The sequence below is a fragment of the Empidonax traillii genome, unplaced genomic scaffold, assembly GCF_003031625.1.
Source record: "Empidonax traillii isolate 1590-97213 ecotype Southwest subspecies unplaced genomic scaffold, ASM303162v1 scaffold459:size589781, whole genome shotgun sequence".
Classification (NCBI taxonomy): Eukaryota; Metazoa; Chordata; class Aves; order Passeriformes; family Tyrannidae; genus Empidonax; species Empidonax traillii.
Window position 1 is genome coordinate 271,376 of NW_020955652.1, and position 20,126 is coordinate 291,501.

Consider the following 20,126-nt stretch of genomic DNA (forward strand, 5'->3'; position numbering starts at 1 on the left):
CCATCAGGGGAACCAATGCGGAATTTCCTGGCTGGCGGCGGGGCCCCTCCTGCCGCTGCCGAGAGGGGCGCGGGGGAGGCGGTGGCGAAGCGATCGCACCGCGGCTTCCGCCCGCCGAGCGGCAGCCGGGACCGGCGGGGACCGGGGCGGGCAGGGAACGGGAGCGGCGGAGCCGGGGCGAGGGGACAGCGACCGGCCCCGTATGGGCTGTGCCGGGTCCGGCCGGGCTCCGCCGCTCCGCCGGTGATGGAGGCCCGTGGGCTGCGGCCGCCCCGCCGCCCCCGGGCCGGGGCCGCGCTGCTGCCGCTGCTGGTTCTTCTGATGCTGCCGCTGCTGAGCCGCGGAGCCGCGCAGGAGCTGAGCCCCCGCGGCAGGAACGTCTGCAGGGCTGGCGGGTAGGAGCGGGGGCGGGCAGGTGTGTGGGGTGTGCGGGGCGGGACGGGACCGGACTCCCACCGCGGTGCGGGGCCGGGGCCGCGGGACAGGACACGGGACGGGCTCGCCGGTCCATCCCCCATCCCGGGCAGCCACCGCGCTGGGCGCCTTCCAAGACAAAGTCCGTCCTGTGCGGGGCTGAGGCGGGGGGAGCCGGCGGCGGGGCGGGGGTGAGAAGCCGAGCCTGAGTGGGGCCGGGGCGGGGGCTGGTCCTGATCCCCGGGGAGCTGCGGGGAGCCGGTCTTGAATGCCCTGGCTCTGGTCCCGCACTCCACCGCTACTGGTCGTGTTGAGGAGAGCCGGTCCTGAATTCCTTTGGAACCGGTTCTGTACACCCCGAGGCCGGTTCTGCTGTGGGGAGCTGGTTTTGGGAATGGACTCTGGGGATGGACTAAGGGGAGAGGTAGGGGTGGGGGGTCAACCCTGCATCCCTGAGACAGGATCTGCGGTGGGGAGCCAGTCCTGGGTGCCTCCAGAGATCGAGTTGCACTGTGGAGGGGTCAGTCCTGCACCGCCCGGGGGCCTGTCATGCTACTGAGCCTGGACTGGTGGGATGCAGGATGCTCTGGGTATCATGGTGGAGCTGCCCCGGGCTGCTGGTGATGATGGAGTTGGCAGCTCCAGGACCCTCGGGTTTGGCTTCAGAAAGTGAGTGCTGGCACTGTTTAACTGTCCTGGGGGATCACATCCTGCCTGCCTGGCTGGGGGCAGGGTCCTGGGGGGTGGTACTGCCTTGTCGCCACTCCCAGTGCTCTCTGTGTCCCACAGGTCACTTTGCAGAGCATCACCTCAGCCGAGCTTCTCCACAGAGCTCAGGCATGTGCTGCCCAGGCTCCTGGGCCAGGCTGGCCCCAGCAAAGTGGGAGACTGCCCACAGCTACTGCCTCCTGCCTGGGAGAGCTGGATCCCCTGCCCTTGATGGGGGCCCAGGCCATAAATGCACCTTTACATCTCACCCATGAGGTCAGACGAGTCCACAAGGAAAACATGTGCTGTGAGCGAGAGGGGCCGCATAATGGCTCCATTCAGCAGGGCCGCAGGGCGCTGGTGCCCCCTCCTCAAATTACAGCCTGAGTTTCCTAAGGAGGCATTTCAAGAGCCAGAGCAGCCACAGCTCCCGCCTGTGCTGTTCCTCAACAGGGGAGGATGCAGGGAGCTGTCCCTCCTCTACTGCCTTTGACCTGCCCAGCAAAGCTGCCACCATGTCCTGGGGATGGGGTGCCTGGGTGCTTCCCCTTGCACAGGGACCCTCCCATCCACATTGGATGAAGTTTGGGAAGATGCTGCACCAGCGCTGCAGGGCTTGGACTCGCTCCTTGTGCCACTCGTGGGTACCATGGGGGTGTGCAAGAGGCACTGGCTGTTGAGTAGGACAGTATCCGTGGGATGGGCAGGGGGTGGTGTCCATCTTCCCGTGGGAACAGGACCTGAAGACAGCCTGGGAGCTGGGGATAGTTGCACAGGGACGGTCCCTAGGAAGCTCAGATGATGTTTACATCACTTTTCGCCTCTCACCCTTCCGCAAACCCTTCTTCCCTCCCCACCCACCTGCCTGGCACCCAAGACCATCATGACTGTGTACAATGGGCACGGACGACACATCTCACTATCCAAACCCATCCTGGTGGCCCCAATGCCCTGGTGCTGCAGGTTCTGCCCTGTGCCTGGGGCTGGGGGCAGAGGGGCTGGAGGTAACCTGGGGTACCAGTGTCCCCCATCTGAGCCTGGTGAAGCTGCTGCTTGGACTCTAGGCTCTGCAAAGCCCATCCGGGCATCCTATGGAGATGCCACCACAGGTTTTGGAGGGCTCAGGGGGAGGATGATGTGACTTACTGAGATCTGGCTTACAAGTAGCAATTCAAGAAACTATTTTGGGCAGAAGTAAAGGTTGTATTTGGGGCTCTTCTGGGTTTTGTGTTCTAAATGCAACTTGTCCCTAAATTTGAAGCTCTTTTGTAACTGGTTGCGCATTGGCATGACCCTCTCCAAAGGTGCTGGTGGGGATGCAGGCTGATGACAGCCTGGGCACTGCTTTGTCCCTGTCCTGCTCTCTTGCCAATGCTCTCATTTGCTAATCTTTGGATTCATTTACTTTTATTTTCTTTCTCTGCCTGAAGGGTTTCTGTTTATGTACACAGTCCTATTCCTGCCTGCCTTGGGGATCTCTGTCTGCCTGCACCCTGAAGCTGGGGTCAGGGAGCTGCAGGTGGCATGGGCTGGGGGTGTGCCACTGGCTAGGACCCGCTGGTACCAAGAGTGCTGTGTGCCACACAGTGGAAGCTGGGTGGCACCAAGTGATGGGTAACACAAAGAAAGGAGGAGATTAGCACTGCAGTGATGCTTGGGAGAAACAGCAGGGCTACTGGGAGTGCCAGGGGATGGGGAAGGTGCCAATGATGCTCTGAGTTCCAGGGAGATGCTGGGTGTCCACAGGGCTCCTCTGCAGTGGGCTGAGCAGGGGGGTCTCACTTGAGACCATGGGCAGCAGCTCCCATCTGAGCCCCAGGGTCTTGCTCCTGCTTTCAGGGGTATGAGCCTGCTCCTCATTTTTCAGAGAGGGCTGTGTTGGTCTGGGTGAGGAGCCATCCCTCCTGCCTCAGGAGCCCTCTCCATAGCTGTTGGTAGAGAGGATGTGTTTCAGGGAACGATGTAGGATACTAATCCACAAGAAAAATATTCTGCCTCTGTGGAAACCCCAAGATCCTTTGCTGAGGTCCCACTGATGCTCAGCTTAGCAGGATGTGGCAGTGGGCTGGGGCCAAGGCTGGCGTGGAGCACTCATCCCTGCAGGTGACAGCTCTGTGTCTGCCCACATGCTGCTCCTCTTCCTCCACATCAGCTGAGCTCCCCAGCCCTGGCCGCAGCTCGGAGACAGTTTTTCCTTTTTCTTTTCCCAGCATTTGTAGCACTTTGAAGGAAAGAGAAAGAAATAGGAAATGTATGTGCACTGGATGTCTTCATGTGGGTCAGGAGTGAACTTTGAAACGCATCTCCCAGTTATCCCTTTCCAGTGATCATGGGGCACGTGGAGCAAGCCCTCTTTTAAGGAGCTGAGGCCATGAAACATCTTATAGTCCCACACCTAATGGGCACTGCTCCTCTGCAGCCAATACTGCCCCTCCCCTGGCTGGCTGTGCTCGGGGCCCAGGCCAGGTACCACACTGTGAGCACTGGTTTCCCAGTGCCATCCTGGCTACCTCTCCTTGCCACAGGAGAGAATTTATTTGCTGTCAAAGCTGCTGATAAACAGGGCATGGGCTGAGCAGGGTGTGGGATGCCATTAACAAGCACAGGGAAAGAGAGATTAGCTATCAGGAAAAAGATAAGCCGAAAAGATAAGAGGTGGTGGGCTGGATCCCAGCTGGTGGCGGTCGAGGTGCTGCTCACCTCCTCCAGCTCATGGCAGAAGAGTTTTTCCTCCTGCCACTGTGTTCTAGCAAATCCCAGCTCCCACTGTCAGCTTGGGGCTTTCATCAGGAATGATGGTTTTTGGCGCATCCCCCATAATGACCATTTTGGTGGCCAGGCTTAGCATTGGAGGGAGGAGGTTTACCAAGTTGAGGGGTTTCCTCTTGCAAACCCACGATGGTTTCATCTAAACCCCCACCAAACTGAATTTATAAAGAGTGGAGTGGTGAAAGCAACCCCAGGTGGAACAGTGGGGGCTTTGGCCATGCCGTGGGGAGGCAGAGGCACTGTGGACCCTTCCCCACCTGAACATCCCAGCAGAGATAACAAAACTTTTCAGGGAGGGCAAGCTGAAACGTCTTGCAGAGGAGAACCTTGACTCCAGCCCACTCAGTCCTCAGGGAGGTGATTTGGTGGTTGCCCCCCCTTTGCTGTTAACCCCGTGCATCCCCCTGCATGTTTGGCGAGAGCAGAGCTCTCCACTCGAACCCCGGGGTCCCCATGGTGGGGGGTGTACGCGCCGCTGCCACCGCAGCATCTTGCGACCGCTTCCCCAGGCTGCATAGATGGAGCTATTTTGGGCTCTGGCTGCAAGGCATTTTTTCCAGGCCTCGAATAATTTTTGTGGTTCTTTTCTGCCTCCTTTCCAACTTTTCACCATCCACGAAAAGGGGGACACGATGCTCCTGGCTCAGCCGCCTGGGTGCTGCCCGCCCAGGGGCCGGTGGTGGGAGCTGCATCCCCAGTACCCCAGTTTGGCCAAAGGGCTGCTGGCAGCTCCCTCCTCAGCCCCAGGACGAGGCGATCTGGCAGCCAGACATGGTCCTGTGACTGCGCTGGGTTTCAAGCGAATACTTCCTTGCTGTCTCCTCCTCTTCTGCATTTGTTACGTATAAAGAGGAAAAGGAAAAAAAAAAAAAAAGCCAAATGCATTCCAGGCTGTGCTGCAGACCAGCCCGGGTGAAGTTTTCCTTGGCTGCAGCAACTGTTTGGACTGTTTGTGACCCTCCAGCATCACTCCCATCACCCGTGGGACCAGGCAGCATGGATCACCCTGAGGACAAGTGGGTGGCTCTGGGGATGAGCAAGGGTCCCCAAACAGGGAATTCTGTGAGGTCGTGGCACAGGGATTGTACTCCCCACATTTGCTTGCAGCATCATGAGTCCCTGAACATTTGCTTGGACTCCCAAGTGCAGATGAGGTGTCCCTACATGTCCCACCCAGGCAGGGAGCTGAGCATCCCTGGCTGAGCTGCTGAGGGGGTCTTAGCCCCCATCCTGATCAAGCTTGTGCCAAACACGTCTTGCCTGATGATCCTATGCCTGGTGCTCCCTGGAGGTGGTGGCTCTGCAGGACATCCAGGTGCTCAGGGACACATTCCAATTGCCTGTAGAAAGCATCCCCCTGCTCATACATGGGCACATTCCCTGGGAACCGACTGTGCTCCAGCTATTCTGGCCAGGTGGTTCCAACCTGCCTTTGGGGTGCTGATCCTAGGCCACCAAGCAGCGAGCTTGGGGTTCAGGTCATGTTTTCCTCTGGGACATTTAGAATATTACCTTTTTTTCCCAGCTTTGGGGAGGGTTCTGTGGATTATTTATTTTTTTTTACTGTAGAGGTTGCAAACATGACTTTTGCTGTTTCATCACTCATTAAAGGGAGGAAGTGGTCTTGTCGTCGCTCCTCTAGTCACCTCAGTGGTTGGTGGGACATCTGAAGCAGCACCCATGGGTGCCCCCCAGCAGATCCATAACTCAGCTCCCTGTGTGCTGGAGGAAGAGCCAGTGCCCCATGGGGATGCAGCAACCCCTCGCAGGGCCTCTCAGCACTGTGGTTTCAGTGCTCCTGGTGGGTTGTTGGGAAGGACCAGGACTTTCTGAGTGTTGTAACTTTTGTGATGCTTTTTCCCCCCTGCAGCTCCTCGGTGCTTGTGTGCTGCCTGGGATGGAGGCAACAAGGAAACGAGTGTTTAATAGGTAAACACTGGCATTTTGCTTCATTGGACACTGCCCACCCTTTGCTGAGCCCTCCTGGCCTCACCACCACTGTTGGGGGCCACTCTGATGTGTTCTGTGGCTGGGATCCCCTGTCCTGGGGACCTGCAGCCGGGGTCCTGCCTCCCTGCAGTGCTCCAAGCCAGCATCATGTGGATAGAAAGGGTGCTCAGCCCCAGACCTGGGGGTCACAGAGCTGTGGGGGTTTCTTTCCTTAACAGACAGCTCTGGGTCTAAGGATTTGGGGCTGCTGCTCATGGACTCAAGGGACAGCAAGGTGTCCCCTGGCGTGAAGGGGCAGCTGCAGGGATGGGCCTGAGATTCCCCACGGGTGTTGCAGCGGCATAGGGAGCTGAGCCAGAGGCTCTGGTGGAGAAGAAGCTGCCCAGACTAGGCACATGTCTATCATGCCCCCAATGGGGAGAGGCTGCTGGGGCAGGCAGGGACCACCTCACCTGGGTTGGGGCCATACAAGGTGTCAGAGCTCTTTACTGGGGCCACAGTGAGCCTGGCATGGATGCTCATCATGAAATCCTGGAGCATCATCCCCTGCACTGCCACCACAGTGAAGGTGGCTGTCCAGGGTTCCCCACAGTCTCGGCTGGCCGCGGGGCTCACCACACCCTGGGAGAGCCACAGGTGGCAGTTTGCAGATGGTAGCAAAGCCCATGTAACCAACTAACCCACTGTGCACGAGCCCTGTAACCGCTCACTGCATGCTTTGGGAATGGGATGCATCCCCACTGGAAGGGAGAAGGACAGGATCTGCCAGGACACTGTGGGGAGGACAGTCCCACAGTGAACTGTCCCCATCTCCTGCCCCCCAACTTTCACTAACTGTTAGACTCACTGCTCCTAACCTGTGTAATCTGTCTATTTTAGGGGTTTCTATAATATCCATCACCGTAGGTCTAACAACTCCCAGGTAAGGTGGTTGGGATGGGTGGTTGTCTCTCCTTCTCCTGATACCTACCCAGGGTCGTGTGAGATCTGCAAGCACCTGCCTGCACCACAGTGCTGCCTGTCCGTGCTGCCTGTCCCACATCCTGTGCCTGCCTGGTTCCAGGCATCGGCCTCAGCACAAGTTCCCCTCAGCAGGAGAGGGGCTGGTGGCCTCTGGGGGCTGGTGGCCATGTGGGAGAGGCAGTGGTGGGTTGGGAGTGGCACTGCTGTGGTCCATAAGGAGTGCAAGGAACCATAAGGTCCATAAGGTCCATAAGGAGTGGGACCATGCTCGTGGCTGCCCACAACCCCTCTATCCCATGCCCCATTCTCCCCTCTGGCAAGGTGGAGCTGAACAAGGGACAGTGCCCCGCTGGGTGCAGCTGCTGGCATGGATGAGGCTTGGCTGGGTGGCAGGAGGCTGGTGGCCAGGATGGAGTTGATGTGGGTGGCAGGGTTGGAGCTGAGCTGGGTGACAGGAGGCTGGTGGCATTTCCCTGGAAAGGGTCCCATTCAACCACCATGCTTGCTAGGATGGTGATAGTGCCACAGCTCAGCAGCACTCAGATGGCCACCGCACAGCCCTTTCCCTGCTCTGGGGGGCTTTGGGAGGATTTGGGGGAGCAGAGATGAGCAGGCACTGCTCGGGGGAGCAAGCACTCACACTCATGCCTGCTATCTGTTCATGCATGCAGCTGTGTGTGAGGGGAACTTCACCTGCAAGGAGAACGAGGTGTGCGTCAGGCCCGGCGAGTGCCGTTGCCGCCATGGCTACTTCGGCGCCAACTGCGACACCAGTGAGTACTGGCAGGAGCCCTCGTGTCCTCAGTGGGGTTCACTGGGGTGTCCCCAGCTTATCCTGGGGTGACATTCCAGAGCAGAGCATAGGGGATGGGTCTGTGAATGCTTTTGCTCTGCCCTTGCCTGTCCCCTGTCTCTGTCCCCTGGGCATTGTCCCTTTGCCGGGGTCTCCTCTGAAATCCAGTGCACCGCAGGGAAGAGAGGGACAATGGTGGCCAAGAGGTCCTTTTGGGACCGCGGGTCCCTCCAGTGGTGGGGTTGTCCCCCTGGGCAGTCTGGGGCTGATGGATCTCCCTGCAGAGTGTCCCCGGCAGTTCTGGGGTCCTGACTGCAAGGAGATGTGCAGCTGCCACCCCAACGGGCAGTGCGAGGACGTGACGGGTCAGTGCACCTGCAACCTCAACCGCTGGGGTCCCAAGTGTGAGAACATCTGCCTCTGCAAGCATGGCAAGTGCGACCAGAAGACAGGCAAGTGCACCTGCGAGCCCAACTGGTGGGGCCCTCAGTGCTCCAGCTCCTGCTATTGCAGCCACAACTCCCAGTGCGACCAGCAGACGGGCAACTGCCTGTGCCAGCCCGGCTGGTGGGGCCGCGGCTGCAACAACCAGTGCTCCTGCAACAACTCTCCCTGCGAGCAGTTCACTGGGCGCTGCCAGTGCCGGGAGCGGACCTTTGGGCCCCGCTGTGACCGCTACTGCCAGTGCTACAAGGGCAAGTGCAACCAGGTGGATGGGACCTGCACCTGCGAGCCGGGCTACCGGGGCAAGTACTGCCGTGAGCCATGCCCAGCCGGCTTCTACGGCCAAGGCTGCCGGAGGCGGTGAGTGGCCAGACCCTGCTGGGTCTGATCTGGCACTGGTGGGAGGCAGCAGCAGGATGTTTTGGGGCTGCACTGAGTGATGGTTTCCCCCTTGGCCATTGCAGATGTGGGCAGTGCAAGAGCCTGCAGCCATGCACTGTGGCAGATGGGCGCTGCCTGACCTGTGAGGCGGGCTGGAATGGCACCAAGTGTGACCAGCCCTGCTCACCTGGCTTCTATGGAGAGGGCTGTGAGAAGATCTGTCCCCCCTGCAAGGACGGCCACACCTGCAACCACATCAATGGCAAGTGCTCCCACTGCAACCCGGGCTGGATCGGAGATCGGTGAGTGCAGCTGGATCCTGGCAGAGTGATGCTTGGCTTCCCTGATTCTCCCTGCTTAGGGAACAGGGTTGCTGAGGGGTTCTGCAGCCCTCCAACCCATCCTGGGTACAAGAGTCTGCAGGAAAGCTTGACAGCTAAGCCTCACTGCAAGTACATGGCATTACCTGGGCATAGGTAATGCAGCCCCAGTCCCATGGCTGTGTCAGAGAGCTCAGTCCATCCCTGCACCTCTTTCCTGGCTTCAGAAACCCTAAGCCACCACAGTGACATACAGCCCCATCTCCCTGCATGTTGGGAGATGCCAGAGGTCCCCAAGTGCTATGGATGCTCCAGCCACCTGCCCTCATTCTTCCCCAGGTGTGAAACCAAGTGCCGGAACGGGACATACGGGGAGAACTGCGCCTTTGTCTGCAGCGACTGCGTCAACGGCCAGTGCCACTTCGAGACCGGGCGGTGCCTCTGCCACCCTGGCTCCCACGGCACCTAGTAAGTGAGGCACAGGGAGCACACTTTGTGGGGTGATGCTTAGGCTCCTCCTGCCCCATTGGGCCCTATGTGGTTCTCAGCTGAGGGGTTTCCTACTGTAGAAGTGCTCACGGGTGATAATTTGGATGATGTGGGGAGCAGAGGGGAAGGACATGCTCACAGAACCATTAACAGCAAGGTCATGCTGCGACAGGGATTGTGCTTTAGAAAATGCCTATTTGGCAAAAAAAGCCTGTCAAAATGGTGGTTTGTTGGGGTTTTTTAAGTCCAGGGTGGAATTTCTATCCAAAAAGAGAGAAGAAACCACATCCCAGAATAATGAACAGCCTCACAGGCATGGAGGGTCCTGCTGCAAGCTCTCCCTCTGGACAGGGTTTTACCCAGGCCTCCTCCTTTCCCTGGCCCAGGGAAGGGGTGCAAGGGTCTGCTCACATCCCTGGGTAGGTGTTCTCAGCATGGGACTGAAATGTTGTTTGAAAACAGAGGAAAGAGTTTCCCGCCTGGCTAGGACATTCAGACAGATCCTTCTGGGTGGTGTTCATGATTTCCCAGCAATTAACTGCAAGGGTGATGGCAAGGACAGGGATTTGGAGCTTGCATCCTGTTCATTCAGGGTATAGAAACGGGTAGCATTTGCGTTTTGGGGTTTATTTTTGTGGGGCTTCACCAACCACTCACGGTGCTGAAAGAGCCACTGGCACAGGCACCAGCTCAGGATGCCCAGCCTGGGCATCATGGCCACCTTTGGTAGCAAAGGCAGAAGTGAGAGGGTCCCAGTACTCACCGGGGGGGGGGGGGGGTGCGGTGATGCTTTTGGCACAGTGCCAGAGGACAGAGCGTGGATTACGGAACCACAGAATCAACTAGGTTGGAAAAGACCTGAGATTAAACTGTTCTGAGCCTAGCACAGCACCAGCACTGTGGGGTTGGAGGACACTCAGGATGCAGCCCAGCCCCAGCAGTGTCCTAGTGCCATGAGCTGGGCCGTGCGGTGCACGCTGGGCAGGCTCAGGGACATTCCCAGTGCTCAGGCGGAGCCCTGTGACTATGTGCAAACTAGTGTTTCTGTCAGCAGTCTGTAATTTTGCTAAAAATGGGATTTCTGGAAGGATGGCAGAAGCATTGTCCTTACCATGAAGGGGTGTCCTCTCAGCTCTGTGTCGGGAGGATACTAAAGGAACAGCTGCTAAAGTGTGCACAAAGTGCTTTATCTTCTCCCTGTCTTTCCCAGAGTTGTCAAGACCGTCTTGGAAAAAAAATCACCCCCTCTGCTCTCCCAAAACCTCAGCGTGGGGCAGATATGTGGGGCCAAGTGGTGGGGTGAGAGGTTTTGTGTTGCTGAAGGAACATCTCTGCTCCTGTTCTACTGCGTTTGATTCCCGGCACAGCCATTGGAGTGGATGTGGGGGCTCAGCGCCCATCCTGGCGGGCACAAGGCAGGCACAAGGCAGGCACACAGCGGGCACACGGCAGGCAAACAGCAGGCACACAGCAGGCACACGATGGGCACATGGTGGGCACAAAGCTTGGCTTAGGCAACGCTTTGCAAGTGGTTGGAGTGTGAAATGGGCTGAGCTGCCTACAGGCACCGCGCCAAGGACTGGGGGCAGCAGTGTCCATGGAGGAGCAGGTTTGGGCTGGGGCCCACTGGCTCCTTACAGCTGCAGCTGCTGCAGCCAGGATGCAGCTGGTGGAGGGTTTGGTGCCCAGCAGTGCTGCTGGCATCTCTAAATCCATCTGAGTCAGGCTCTGCAGTGCCTGGCCCACAGCTGGGGAGGTATGTTGGATTGGTCCCACTGCCGAGAGGCCCAGGTGCTTTGGCGTATGCCTGGTGCATGTTTTCCATGCTCGAGTCCTTGATACTCATGGATTGGTGCCCATTCGTGCATGTCCCCCTCTCCTCGGTGACTCCACATGGAGGTCATTTTACCAGTGTTGGAGATTTGACAGCAGGCAGAGCTGAATGGGGCAGGCCCACTCTGATGGAGTGGATGCCTCGGGGCTGCTCTGTTGTTTTTCCTTCTTGGAGGCTAAAAAAAAAAAAAAAAAAAAAAAAAAAAAAAAAAAAAAAAAAAAAAAAAAAAAAAAAAAAAAAAAAAAAAAAAGTTGATCTGGGCACCTTCCCAGCTCGTGGCCACTGCGGCTCTGCACAGCTTGGCAGGGATGTGCCTTTGGGTACTGCAGCCACATCATTGCTGAGCTGAGCTGGAATCCCTGTGCCTGATGCCAAGGTGCCTTTAGATGTGATTGCTTGGTTAATGACCTTTCTTAATTACGACGTCTAATGATAATGGTGAAGGGGAATGGTGAATGAGAATGGTAAATGGGTGAAGGGGAGCAGTGACAGTGTCTGGGATCCAGCTGGGCCAAATCCCCAGAGCAATGGGCGAAACTGCTGAGTGGACAATGGGCTCCTGATCCTGTAGATTGCAGGGCCCCTCAGGGTGTGGTTGAGTTGTCAGAGCAAGCTGCAGAAGTGCTCCTTGGAGCACGGAGGACTTGGGAGAAGGTAGCAGCCAAGCGGCTCCGCATTGCTGTGCCTGGAGTAGGGGTGGCACCACTCTCACCTAGCCCCTTCCCTCCAGCTGTAACCTGACTTGCCCTCCTGGACGCTACGGAGCCAACTGTGCTGAATCCTGCAGCTGCCACGATGGCACCTGCGACCCCCTGACAGGCGCCTGTCACATGGGTGAGTGCTGGAGGGCACGGCCAGGGCTGCCACTGCCACGGGGCTGGCACCAGGCTGAGCCACAGGTCTGCCTTGCAGAGGCCAACCAGAGGATGGGGGTGATCGGGGCAGGGGCCCTCCTGGCGCTGCTGCTCATCCTCCTGCTCTCTCTGCTCTGCTGCTGCTGTGTCTGCCGCAAGAAGGATGAAGCCTGCAGGTGAGTGTCAGGAGGGATCTCACCAGGCTGGGAATGTGGGAGACCAGTGGGGTCTGGGATTGACAGGAGGATGTAAGGACCATGCTGGGACAGCGGTGCTGTGGGGAAACTGAGACAGAGCAGTGCTGCCCACGTGGCACCATGCTGGTCCCTGAGGTCTGAGCAGGTCCTGCTGCGTCATTGGGGCTGATAGAGGGGCTCAGGTTGAGGGCCTGGGGACCCCCCTTCTGCTCTCCCTGACTTTGTTTCCCTCTTGTGGACCAGCACTTTATGGAGACCCACCAAGTCTCCTCCAGTCTCCAGGGAGTTGGAACTGATCTGCAAAGGGAATCCTGAAATACAACAAGGGCATTAAGACGTGGCCAAAACCCCCAGAACAAACCCCCGGGCCATGGAATGAGACCTAGGGAATGGGGGGATGCTGACTGTTCTGCATGAGGATGGTCGGGGCTGGGAGAGTGAGTTCTTGAAGCAAGGTCAGGGTTTTCGCAGCACCAGGTAACATCCTGCCGTGAAGACAGGGATGGGGACAGACCCACAGCAAGGAGAAGTGCTTCCACTGCTCAGTAAGGGACGAGAGGACTGTTGGAGCTCCTCCAGCTGCAGAGAAAACCCCCTCGTGCCACCAGCCACTACACAGGAATTTTCCAGAAGCCTCCCCTTGCAGCCCTGCCAGCTCAGTCCCAGCCCAGCATAGCTGGTTTGGAGAGCCTGGGGGCTGCAGGAAATTATCCTGCAGATAAAGCCCAAAGGCAGCCCAGTGGGGTGGGATATGGCACTGGGAGAGGAGGAATGGCTCCAGTTTCATCTCTCCCAGACCACAGTGTCCTCAAACCTCTGGGTGACCCGTGGTACTGTCCCAGTGCAGCCCCTTACCAGAGCATCCCAAGAGGCCACAGCAGCAGTGGGCACTGTGAAGGTTCCCTTCCATCCACATGCAAAGCTACTCACTCCTACGGCTGCAGAAAATTGCTTGAAAACTCAGTCCCAGGAGGCTTCCAAACCAGAGAGCAAATAAAGAGAAGCCACGTGTTTGGCTTTGGATTTTTATTTTTTTAAAAGATTCAGAGTCTTGACCATGTGTTATGGATGTTTTGGGGCTGTACTGCCAATGGCCATGGCTGGTTCTGATCTTGCCAACATCCCCTGGCACTATTCTGCTTCCTGGTGCAGTGCATACTGGTGCCCAGGGATGGCAGCAGCCTGAGTGGGTCCCCAACTCCCTGTGCCCTGGGCATGCCCCTGCTTTGATCCACCCTATTATCGTTCCAAAACCCTTTTTGTGTTTGCAGCATCCCTGAGCTCCTGCCTCTCTCTGTCACCCGTGAAGTCTGTCCGCAGGGAGGGGAATGGTGCCTCTCTGACAGTGCCATTACCTTCTCTTGCAGCTCCAGCCAGGACCCAGCAGCAGCCAAGAAGCCGCCGAGATGCTTGTGTGGACGCTTCAGCCGGATTGGGATGAAGCTGCCCCGCATCCCTCTGCGCCGCCAGAAGCTGCCCAAGGTCGTGGGTAAGGTGCTGGAGCTGGGGAGGGAGCAGAGAGCCAGGCAGGCCCCAGGGGTTTTATTCCAGTCAGGGCAGTGTGCGTGGCTCCTTTTGAGCCCCAAACCAGGGTGGTGAGCACAGCAGAGCAGTGACAGGGACATGTGTGTCCTCAGAAGTGTTACCATGGTTGGTGCAAGCTGCCTGGCTCACAGGGCTCAACCCTTTCTGACTACAGCCTCTGGATCTCCAAGCACATAATTTTGCCTTGTGAGTCAAGGATGGTACCTAGTGCTGGAGCTCTGCTTAGAAGTTTTGGATTTTGGGTTTACTCTCCTGAGGTTTCTGTGGAGAGGAATGGTCCCTGTCACTTAGCAAAATGCCTCCTTTACACCTTTGGTCCTGAGCTAACCCTGCCCCAGCTTTGTCTGGAGCCAGAGCACCCAAGGAGGACGCCCACCTTGCTGTTGTGTGCAGCTGAATTGTGGGCAGAGACTTGGGTTGAGCTCCCCACACTGTGCACAGAGTGGGCTTGTAGGGGACTGCTTGCACCTGGCAAAGCCCCTGACCTGGTGCTGTCAGGGCTGCTGGGGACTCCCTGCATCCAGGCAGCTGGGAGATGCTGTCCCCTGCATGCTTTGAACCCTCCTTGCACCTCTGCAGCATGAGGAGATGGGGATATGCTGCAACCCATTGAATAAACTTGGGGTGAAGACAGCACTCCCCACCTTGTGCTGGATAGGGTTCAGCCCCAAACTCCCTCCCTGAGCCCAGAACCCTCCTGGGCATGCCATGCTGGTGGAATGCCCCGAGCAGTCACATACTAGTGCACAGTGGCTCAGCGTGAGGCCAAATTCCCTATCCCAGATGGGACACAGAGGTGACCCCAATCCCTGCACATCATGCTGGAGCTTCAGCATCAAAGCTGGGGGGATGAGCCCTCACCACATGGGGCACAGCAAAGCCCTGACTGGAGCAGGGTGTGCTGGGGCCCAAGAAACATTCCTGCTGCAAGGATAACAGAGGATCATAGAGGCCCTGTTTGTGGAAGGGGCCGGGAAGAGCTTGGGGAGGACAGAGGGTGCCTGTGTGTGGTGAGGGCAAGGGGGACTCACGAGGGGCTGCCTGTGCTTTCCCCATACCAGTCCATGGGCAGTCCATGGCACCTGTCCAGCCAGTCTGCATACACAGGGCAGCAGCAGCCTCGGGAAAAGCTAAGGATGCTCAGGATGGTCTCAGGTCCCAGCAGGGCTGGGGCTGTTCCTGGAGTCTGTTACGGGGTTGAAGGTTGCTATTTCACTGGAGGGAAAGGCTTTGGTCAAAGCTTGCCTTGTGTTATCCAGCACAGCAGAGCCCTCGTGGGTTCCAGCAGCTCCCAGTCCCATTGGTGCGTGGTCTGGTAATGCCTCCAGTCCCTGCTGGATCTGAGGATTCCCTGGGTGATGAGGACCTGCTGAGTTGCCTGTGGCAGCTGCATTTCTGATCCTGGTAACTACGCTGCCACATCAGCGTGTGGCCCCACCTAGAAGCCACCAAACAGCAAAGATCAACTAGCCCTGAGGGTGATGCTGATCATGAGGAGCTTGGGCTGACTGGGATCGACCTCTCATGGTCCTTCTGCAGCTCCTTGCTGCTCCATCCTGGTCTGGAAATCAGTTGGCCACTGTGCAAGCAAGGTTGGGGTTGGCACCCTGATGCTTTGGCTCCAGGAGATTTCAGGGAGCAGTGGCAGGAGAGAATATGCAGGAAGTGTCCACACTTCTCCCAGCCCCACCAGCCCATGATATTTTGCCCAGGGGAGGTAAATCCCTGGGGACCATGCAGGAGTCCCCGAACCTCCCAAAATCTCTAGGAGAGCTGCACATCCTCATTTCATCCTTTGGCTGTATCCTGGGTCTCACTGGAGTCCCAGAGATGCCTCGTGGCTGTAAGTCCCAGTCACTTGTCACACCTCCTCTCAGGAAGCATCTCCCTTCATCTGCTTCCAGCTGGCTGCTTTTAATTTTCTCTTTTTGGTTTTTATTTTAAGGAAAGCCATTTTGGAACTGCTGCTTCCCCCTCTCTGGGTTGTTTGCTCTTTAAGTATCTCTGCTTGGATTTTTTTTACCTTAATCCAAGAAGCCAAACTATGCAGGGACAAACGTGCAGCACTGCCATCATTTTAACAGCCCTGCACGTCTGAGGCCAGATTCCCTAATAATGGATAAGCATTCCAGAGGGCATCCCAATAACACTGAATTTTATTGTAAAACAGGGATGTGGTGCAAGAATCAAACAGTCTGAGCAGGAAATTGCAGCATGACTGGGGTACAGTTGGGATTGGGATGCAGATGGGATGTGCAGGCAGAGCTTACAAATACCTGGAAATATCCATGTACAGCTGGGATCCTGTCTTTGCACAGGGTTTTCATCCCATAGCATGGAATGTTATTGGGTCCAGCTCCTGGCCCTGCACAGGACAACTCCAAAAATCCCACCATGTGATGAGAGCATCGTCCAAATGCTTCTTTAGTTCTGGCAGCCTCAGGGCTGTGACCACTGCCCTGGGGAGCCTGTTCCAGTGCCCCAGGGGACAAAAGCCAGCGTTATGGGGACTGGGACAAGTGCATCTGATGCTGCCTGGCTTTCTGGGAGGGTCCTTCCTGCCAGCTGGTTGCTGCCACGGTCCTGTGGGTACCCAAGGGCAATGCTGAAGCTGTGAGCATCTGGGGAAGCCCTATGGGGTGTGTTGGAACATTAACTTATCCAGCAAAAAGCCTTAGAAATTGTAAAACTGAAAAAAAACCATCCCTCCAGCCCAGACAACTTTAACTGCTCGGCTTCCTTATTTCATTTTTTAAAAAACGAGTTCTTTTTCTGGTGGTTTGTCTATTCCACTTGGCTTCTCTGCAGGTGGCCCCTCAGCAGTGTGGGTTGCTCCTACTCAGCTTCAGAGTGGGAGAAGCTGGCAAAGGGATCAAAAAGTGGCAGAGTTGAGAAAAAAAGAGTGATGTGCATCCCCTGCTACAGGCATCCTTTTATCATCCTTCTGCATCTTTGGGCAGAAGCAGATGGAAAAGGAAAATGCAGTCAGTGATGCTGATGTGGGAATTAGAGGAATAAAAGCTGGCAGCTAATTTCTTCCCCTGATAAGGGAATAGCCGCAGTGCCAGCCAGGACTCTGTGGGGTGGTTTGCCAGGTTACACAGTTCATGGGTGACCACCAGACCACTCACTGTGTCCTGTGGGATCGAGGGTTTTGGGTGGCTCATCCCTCTGTCATGTGCATCTTCAGTCTGGACAGGGGAGACCTTCCATGGAGAGGGGGATAGATGGAGGTGTGAGGCTTGAGTGGGCTCTGCTGCCCATGGATCAAGCATGGGGGATGCTGGTCACCACCACTGCTGGTTGATGGCTTCTGTGGGCACTTGGCTGGAGGACCTGGTGGGGAGGTGTAGTGAGAGCTGTCCCTGTGCTTTGGATGCTGTCCCTGTCCCCAACACCACTAGGAAGGTGGTCAAGGGGAGCTGTGCAGCATCCCACCCTCCTGGCTGGCAGGGGGGTAGTTGACAGAACAGGCACTGACAGCAGTTCCTTACCCTTGCAGTGGCCCACCATGACCTGGAAAACACCCTAAACTGCAGTTTCATCGAGCCACCCTCTGTGGTGGAGCAGCCTTCCCCATCCTGGTCATCCCGCGGCTCCTTCTCCTCCTTCGACACCACGGACGAGGGGCCGGTGTACTGCGTCCCCCATGAAGGTGAGCAGGGGGTGCATCCCCAGGAGACTTTGGGGACATTACCAGGGGCCTGCTTGAAGAAGAAGTGTCACTCATGCACAGTGGGGACCGTGTCACCTGGTTCCTCGTGCCCCAGGAAGGGATGAAGGTGTTAGTCTTGCCTCCCATGCAGTTTCAAAGCTCCCTCCTCCAGCGTTTGCTGTTCCAGGGTTAAGAGCCAGGAGGTCCCTGACTGGGAGGTGGGAACATGGGGAGTCCAAGGGGAGCCCGCTGTCCTGCAGGAGCACCTCGATCTTTCCCCTCATCAGGCACATCCCACCTGACATCCCTGTGCTCTCTTCCCACAGAGAGCGTGGGTGACAGCAGGGACAGAGGGACACCCGCCAGCCCCACAGACAAGCTCGTGGCCCCCACTGGCGGGGAGGAAGCGGGCGAATACACATTCCTGAAGGAGACGGGCTCTGTCAGAGCCTTCCCAGCCGACAGCAGTGAGACCCCCCTGCTCAAGTCCTCGGACAGCGAGCGCTCCTCCTGCGGCTCTGGCTCAGCCGGTGCCGCGCTCTACGCCCGGGTCGCCCGCCTCTCCAAGCAGTCCAGGGAGGAGGAGGATGCCACTGGGGAGCACTGCAGCCCCGGGAAGCCACCATCCCCGGAAAGGACCAAGCCCCGTCCCCCAGACCCAAGCACTAAGCCCAAAGTCTCCTGGATCCACAGCAGGTACAACTCTGGCCAGTCCAACTCGCTGCCAGCACCCAGACAATCCCCAGACCGAGCAGCTGTCCATTCCAGCAGCCCTGAGCAAGGCCAGGGCTTGGCCAAGAGGAAGAGGAGCCCGAGCGAGACATCAGCCAGCATGCAGGGCAGAGTGGAGGAGAAGGGAGGCATGCGGGGCAAGGAGAAAGCGCAGAAGCAACCAAAAGAGCCTGGTGTCCCCGAGGGCAAAGCCAGCCTTACCGGGGAGCCCCAGTCACCCTCCAAGCCCAAACAGAGGAGCAAAGCCAGCTCAGAGCCGATGGAGAGCATCAATGGGGCAGTGCAGAACGCCTTCCGAAAGATGGGCGCCCTCCAGCCGGAGCGGCGGGTCGGGGATGCCAAGGATGCTCCTCGCAGCCCCGGCACCAGCAAACCCCGCTCTGAGCCACTGCATCCCCAGCTGGCCTCCGAGCTGGCTGCCCAGCTGAAGGAAAAGACTCAGAGCCTCAACAAGGGGGATGGAGGCACCCGGGCGAATGGGGTGGGCACCCAGCGGGAGAAGCCCACCCCTCCACAGAAAGCCAAGCGCTCAGCGGCCACCAGCGGCCAGAAGACCAGCAAACCCTTGCTGCCCACCTCTCCCCACCTGCAAAAACTGATCCCTGGGGCACCCGAGCTGGCAGCTGGGGAGCCCAAGTGGGTGGAGAAGCCAAGTGCTGGCAGCGGCCAGGATCAGGTTCTCCCCAGCGAGCAGGCAGCCAAGAAAACCCCCATTAAGAAGCCTCCTAGGAAGAAGAGCCGAGAAGCCAACCTGGAGCCACCCAGGGCAGCTGCTGTGCCCGCCCAAGCAGTACAGTGACCAGGAGCCAGGCACCGGCCCCACACTGCCTGGCCACACACTGGGAAGGAGGACATTGCCAGCACAACCAGTGGATGGGGGAGCCTGGACTGGGCAGGGGGCGCTGGAAGAGTCTTGAGCCTCCATTTATGCCCCTCCACCACTCTCATCCTCCTTTTTCCTTTAGTCACCCCCGCTCTAGGACCTGGTCCCTCCATCCACACCCTGCTCCTGCTCCCTGCCTGGGTCTGGCAGCTCGCCCTCCCTCCCCACGCAGGGCAGGACCACAGGGAGCCGGCCCGGCCGCCACCCCAGGGGGGTCCGTGCGTGGCATATCCCCCCCCCTTTTTTGTAGCAGTATTATTGATCGCATAAGCAGCGCTTGTTGTACTCCATGTGCCCACGGTATATTCTGCAGTAATGGAGCCGCTCGCTTCCTGCATCCCACTCTGGTCTGTTGGGCTTGCGGAGCACCGGAGAGCTCCTCTCACTGAGCTGCTGCTCAGTGCCCAGGGCAGTGCCAGGGATAGCCCACAACCATCCTTGGCAGCAGCCCCCCTGCCCCAGTGCCCTGGGCCCCAGGCACAGCTCTCCATCGCCGGTCCTGCCGCAGCTGCGCTGTGCCTGCATGGGGTCGAGCTGGTTTCGACTGATGCCACCCTCCCCTCTGCCCTGGGGCTGCTCCTGTCCAGGAGGAAGCGCTACTTATGGACGGAGCTGGACACCCTTCGGGCTCCTGCATCCCATCCAGCAGAGTTGGAGGGATTAGTTTGGTACGAGAGAGCCTGGCACCTCTGCAGAGCGCTTTCCTAATAAAAATGTATTTCTTCCATAGCTGGGTGCCATCTCTCCCTGCCCCAGGCTCCTCACGGGCTGTCAACGTGCTGGGAATTGCCTAGTCTTGCTTGGGTGCTATCCTGGTCCTGAGTGGGATGCAGTGGGGAGATGGATGACGCTGCAGCAGGTGCAAGCAGGTGGTAACAAGCAGCAGAGAGGAGGGAAGGGAGGTCCCTGCTGGAGCTGCTGCTGTGTGCTCACCTGGCTTCAGGAGACCAGCCGTGGGGGAAAAGACAAATAGCCCCTCACCCCCCAGCATCCATCATCCTCCTGGTGGCTGACACGTCCCAGTGTGGCCTGGGTCAAGAACCTGAGGTTCAAGAGAGCTCTGGCCACTGGGCAAAGAGAGCCCAGCCCTGGCTGGGTGCTCAGGGTGTTGGGACACAAATGTGGGAGGACACTAAGGGTGGCAGTGGGTGCAAGGCTCTGACCCCAGCTTTCTAACCTCCTGCCCAGAGGCTGC

The 20,126-nt window shown here is 58.0% G+C and overlaps 2 protein-coding genes across 3 annotated transcripts in view; both read left to right on the forward strand.

Moving 5' to 3' along the window:
* Positions 1-19,660, forward strand: SCARF2 (scavenger receptor class F member 2). 2 transcript variants are annotated; one of them, XM_027895369.1, is made up of 12 exons: positions 345-395; positions 5,762-5,820; positions 6,721-6,763; positions 7,476-7,577; positions 7,882-8,401; positions 8,506-8,724; positions 9,082-9,210; positions 11,796-11,899; positions 11,978-12,095; positions 13,484-13,605; positions 17,164-17,316; positions 17,643-19,660. In XM_027895369.1, exons 5-12 carry the CDS (start codon positions 7,920-7,922, stop codon positions 18,845-18,847), a joined length of 2,532 nt encoding a protein of 843 aa, XP_027751170.1. In that variant the 5' UTR covers positions 345-395; positions 5,762-5,820; positions 6,721-6,763; positions 7,476-7,577; positions 7,882-7,919; the 3' UTR covers positions 18,848-19,660. The 2 variants fall into 2 exon arrangements, with proteins under 2 accessions (XP_027751169.1, XP_027751170.1); XM_027895368.1 differs by lacking the exon at positions 6,721-6,763 and having other exon boundaries at positions 1-395.
* Positions 16,881-20,126, forward strand: part of LOC114063227 (protein DGCR6) — a 20,685-nt gene continuing 17,439 nt past the window's right edge. The window contains exon 1 of the mRNA XM_027895371.1: positions 16,881-16,894. Coding sequence (XP_027751172.1) covers positions 16,889-16,894 — 6 coding nt within the window. The 5' untranslated portion in view covers positions 16,881-16,888. The remainder of the gene's footprint in view (positions 16,895-20,126) is intronic.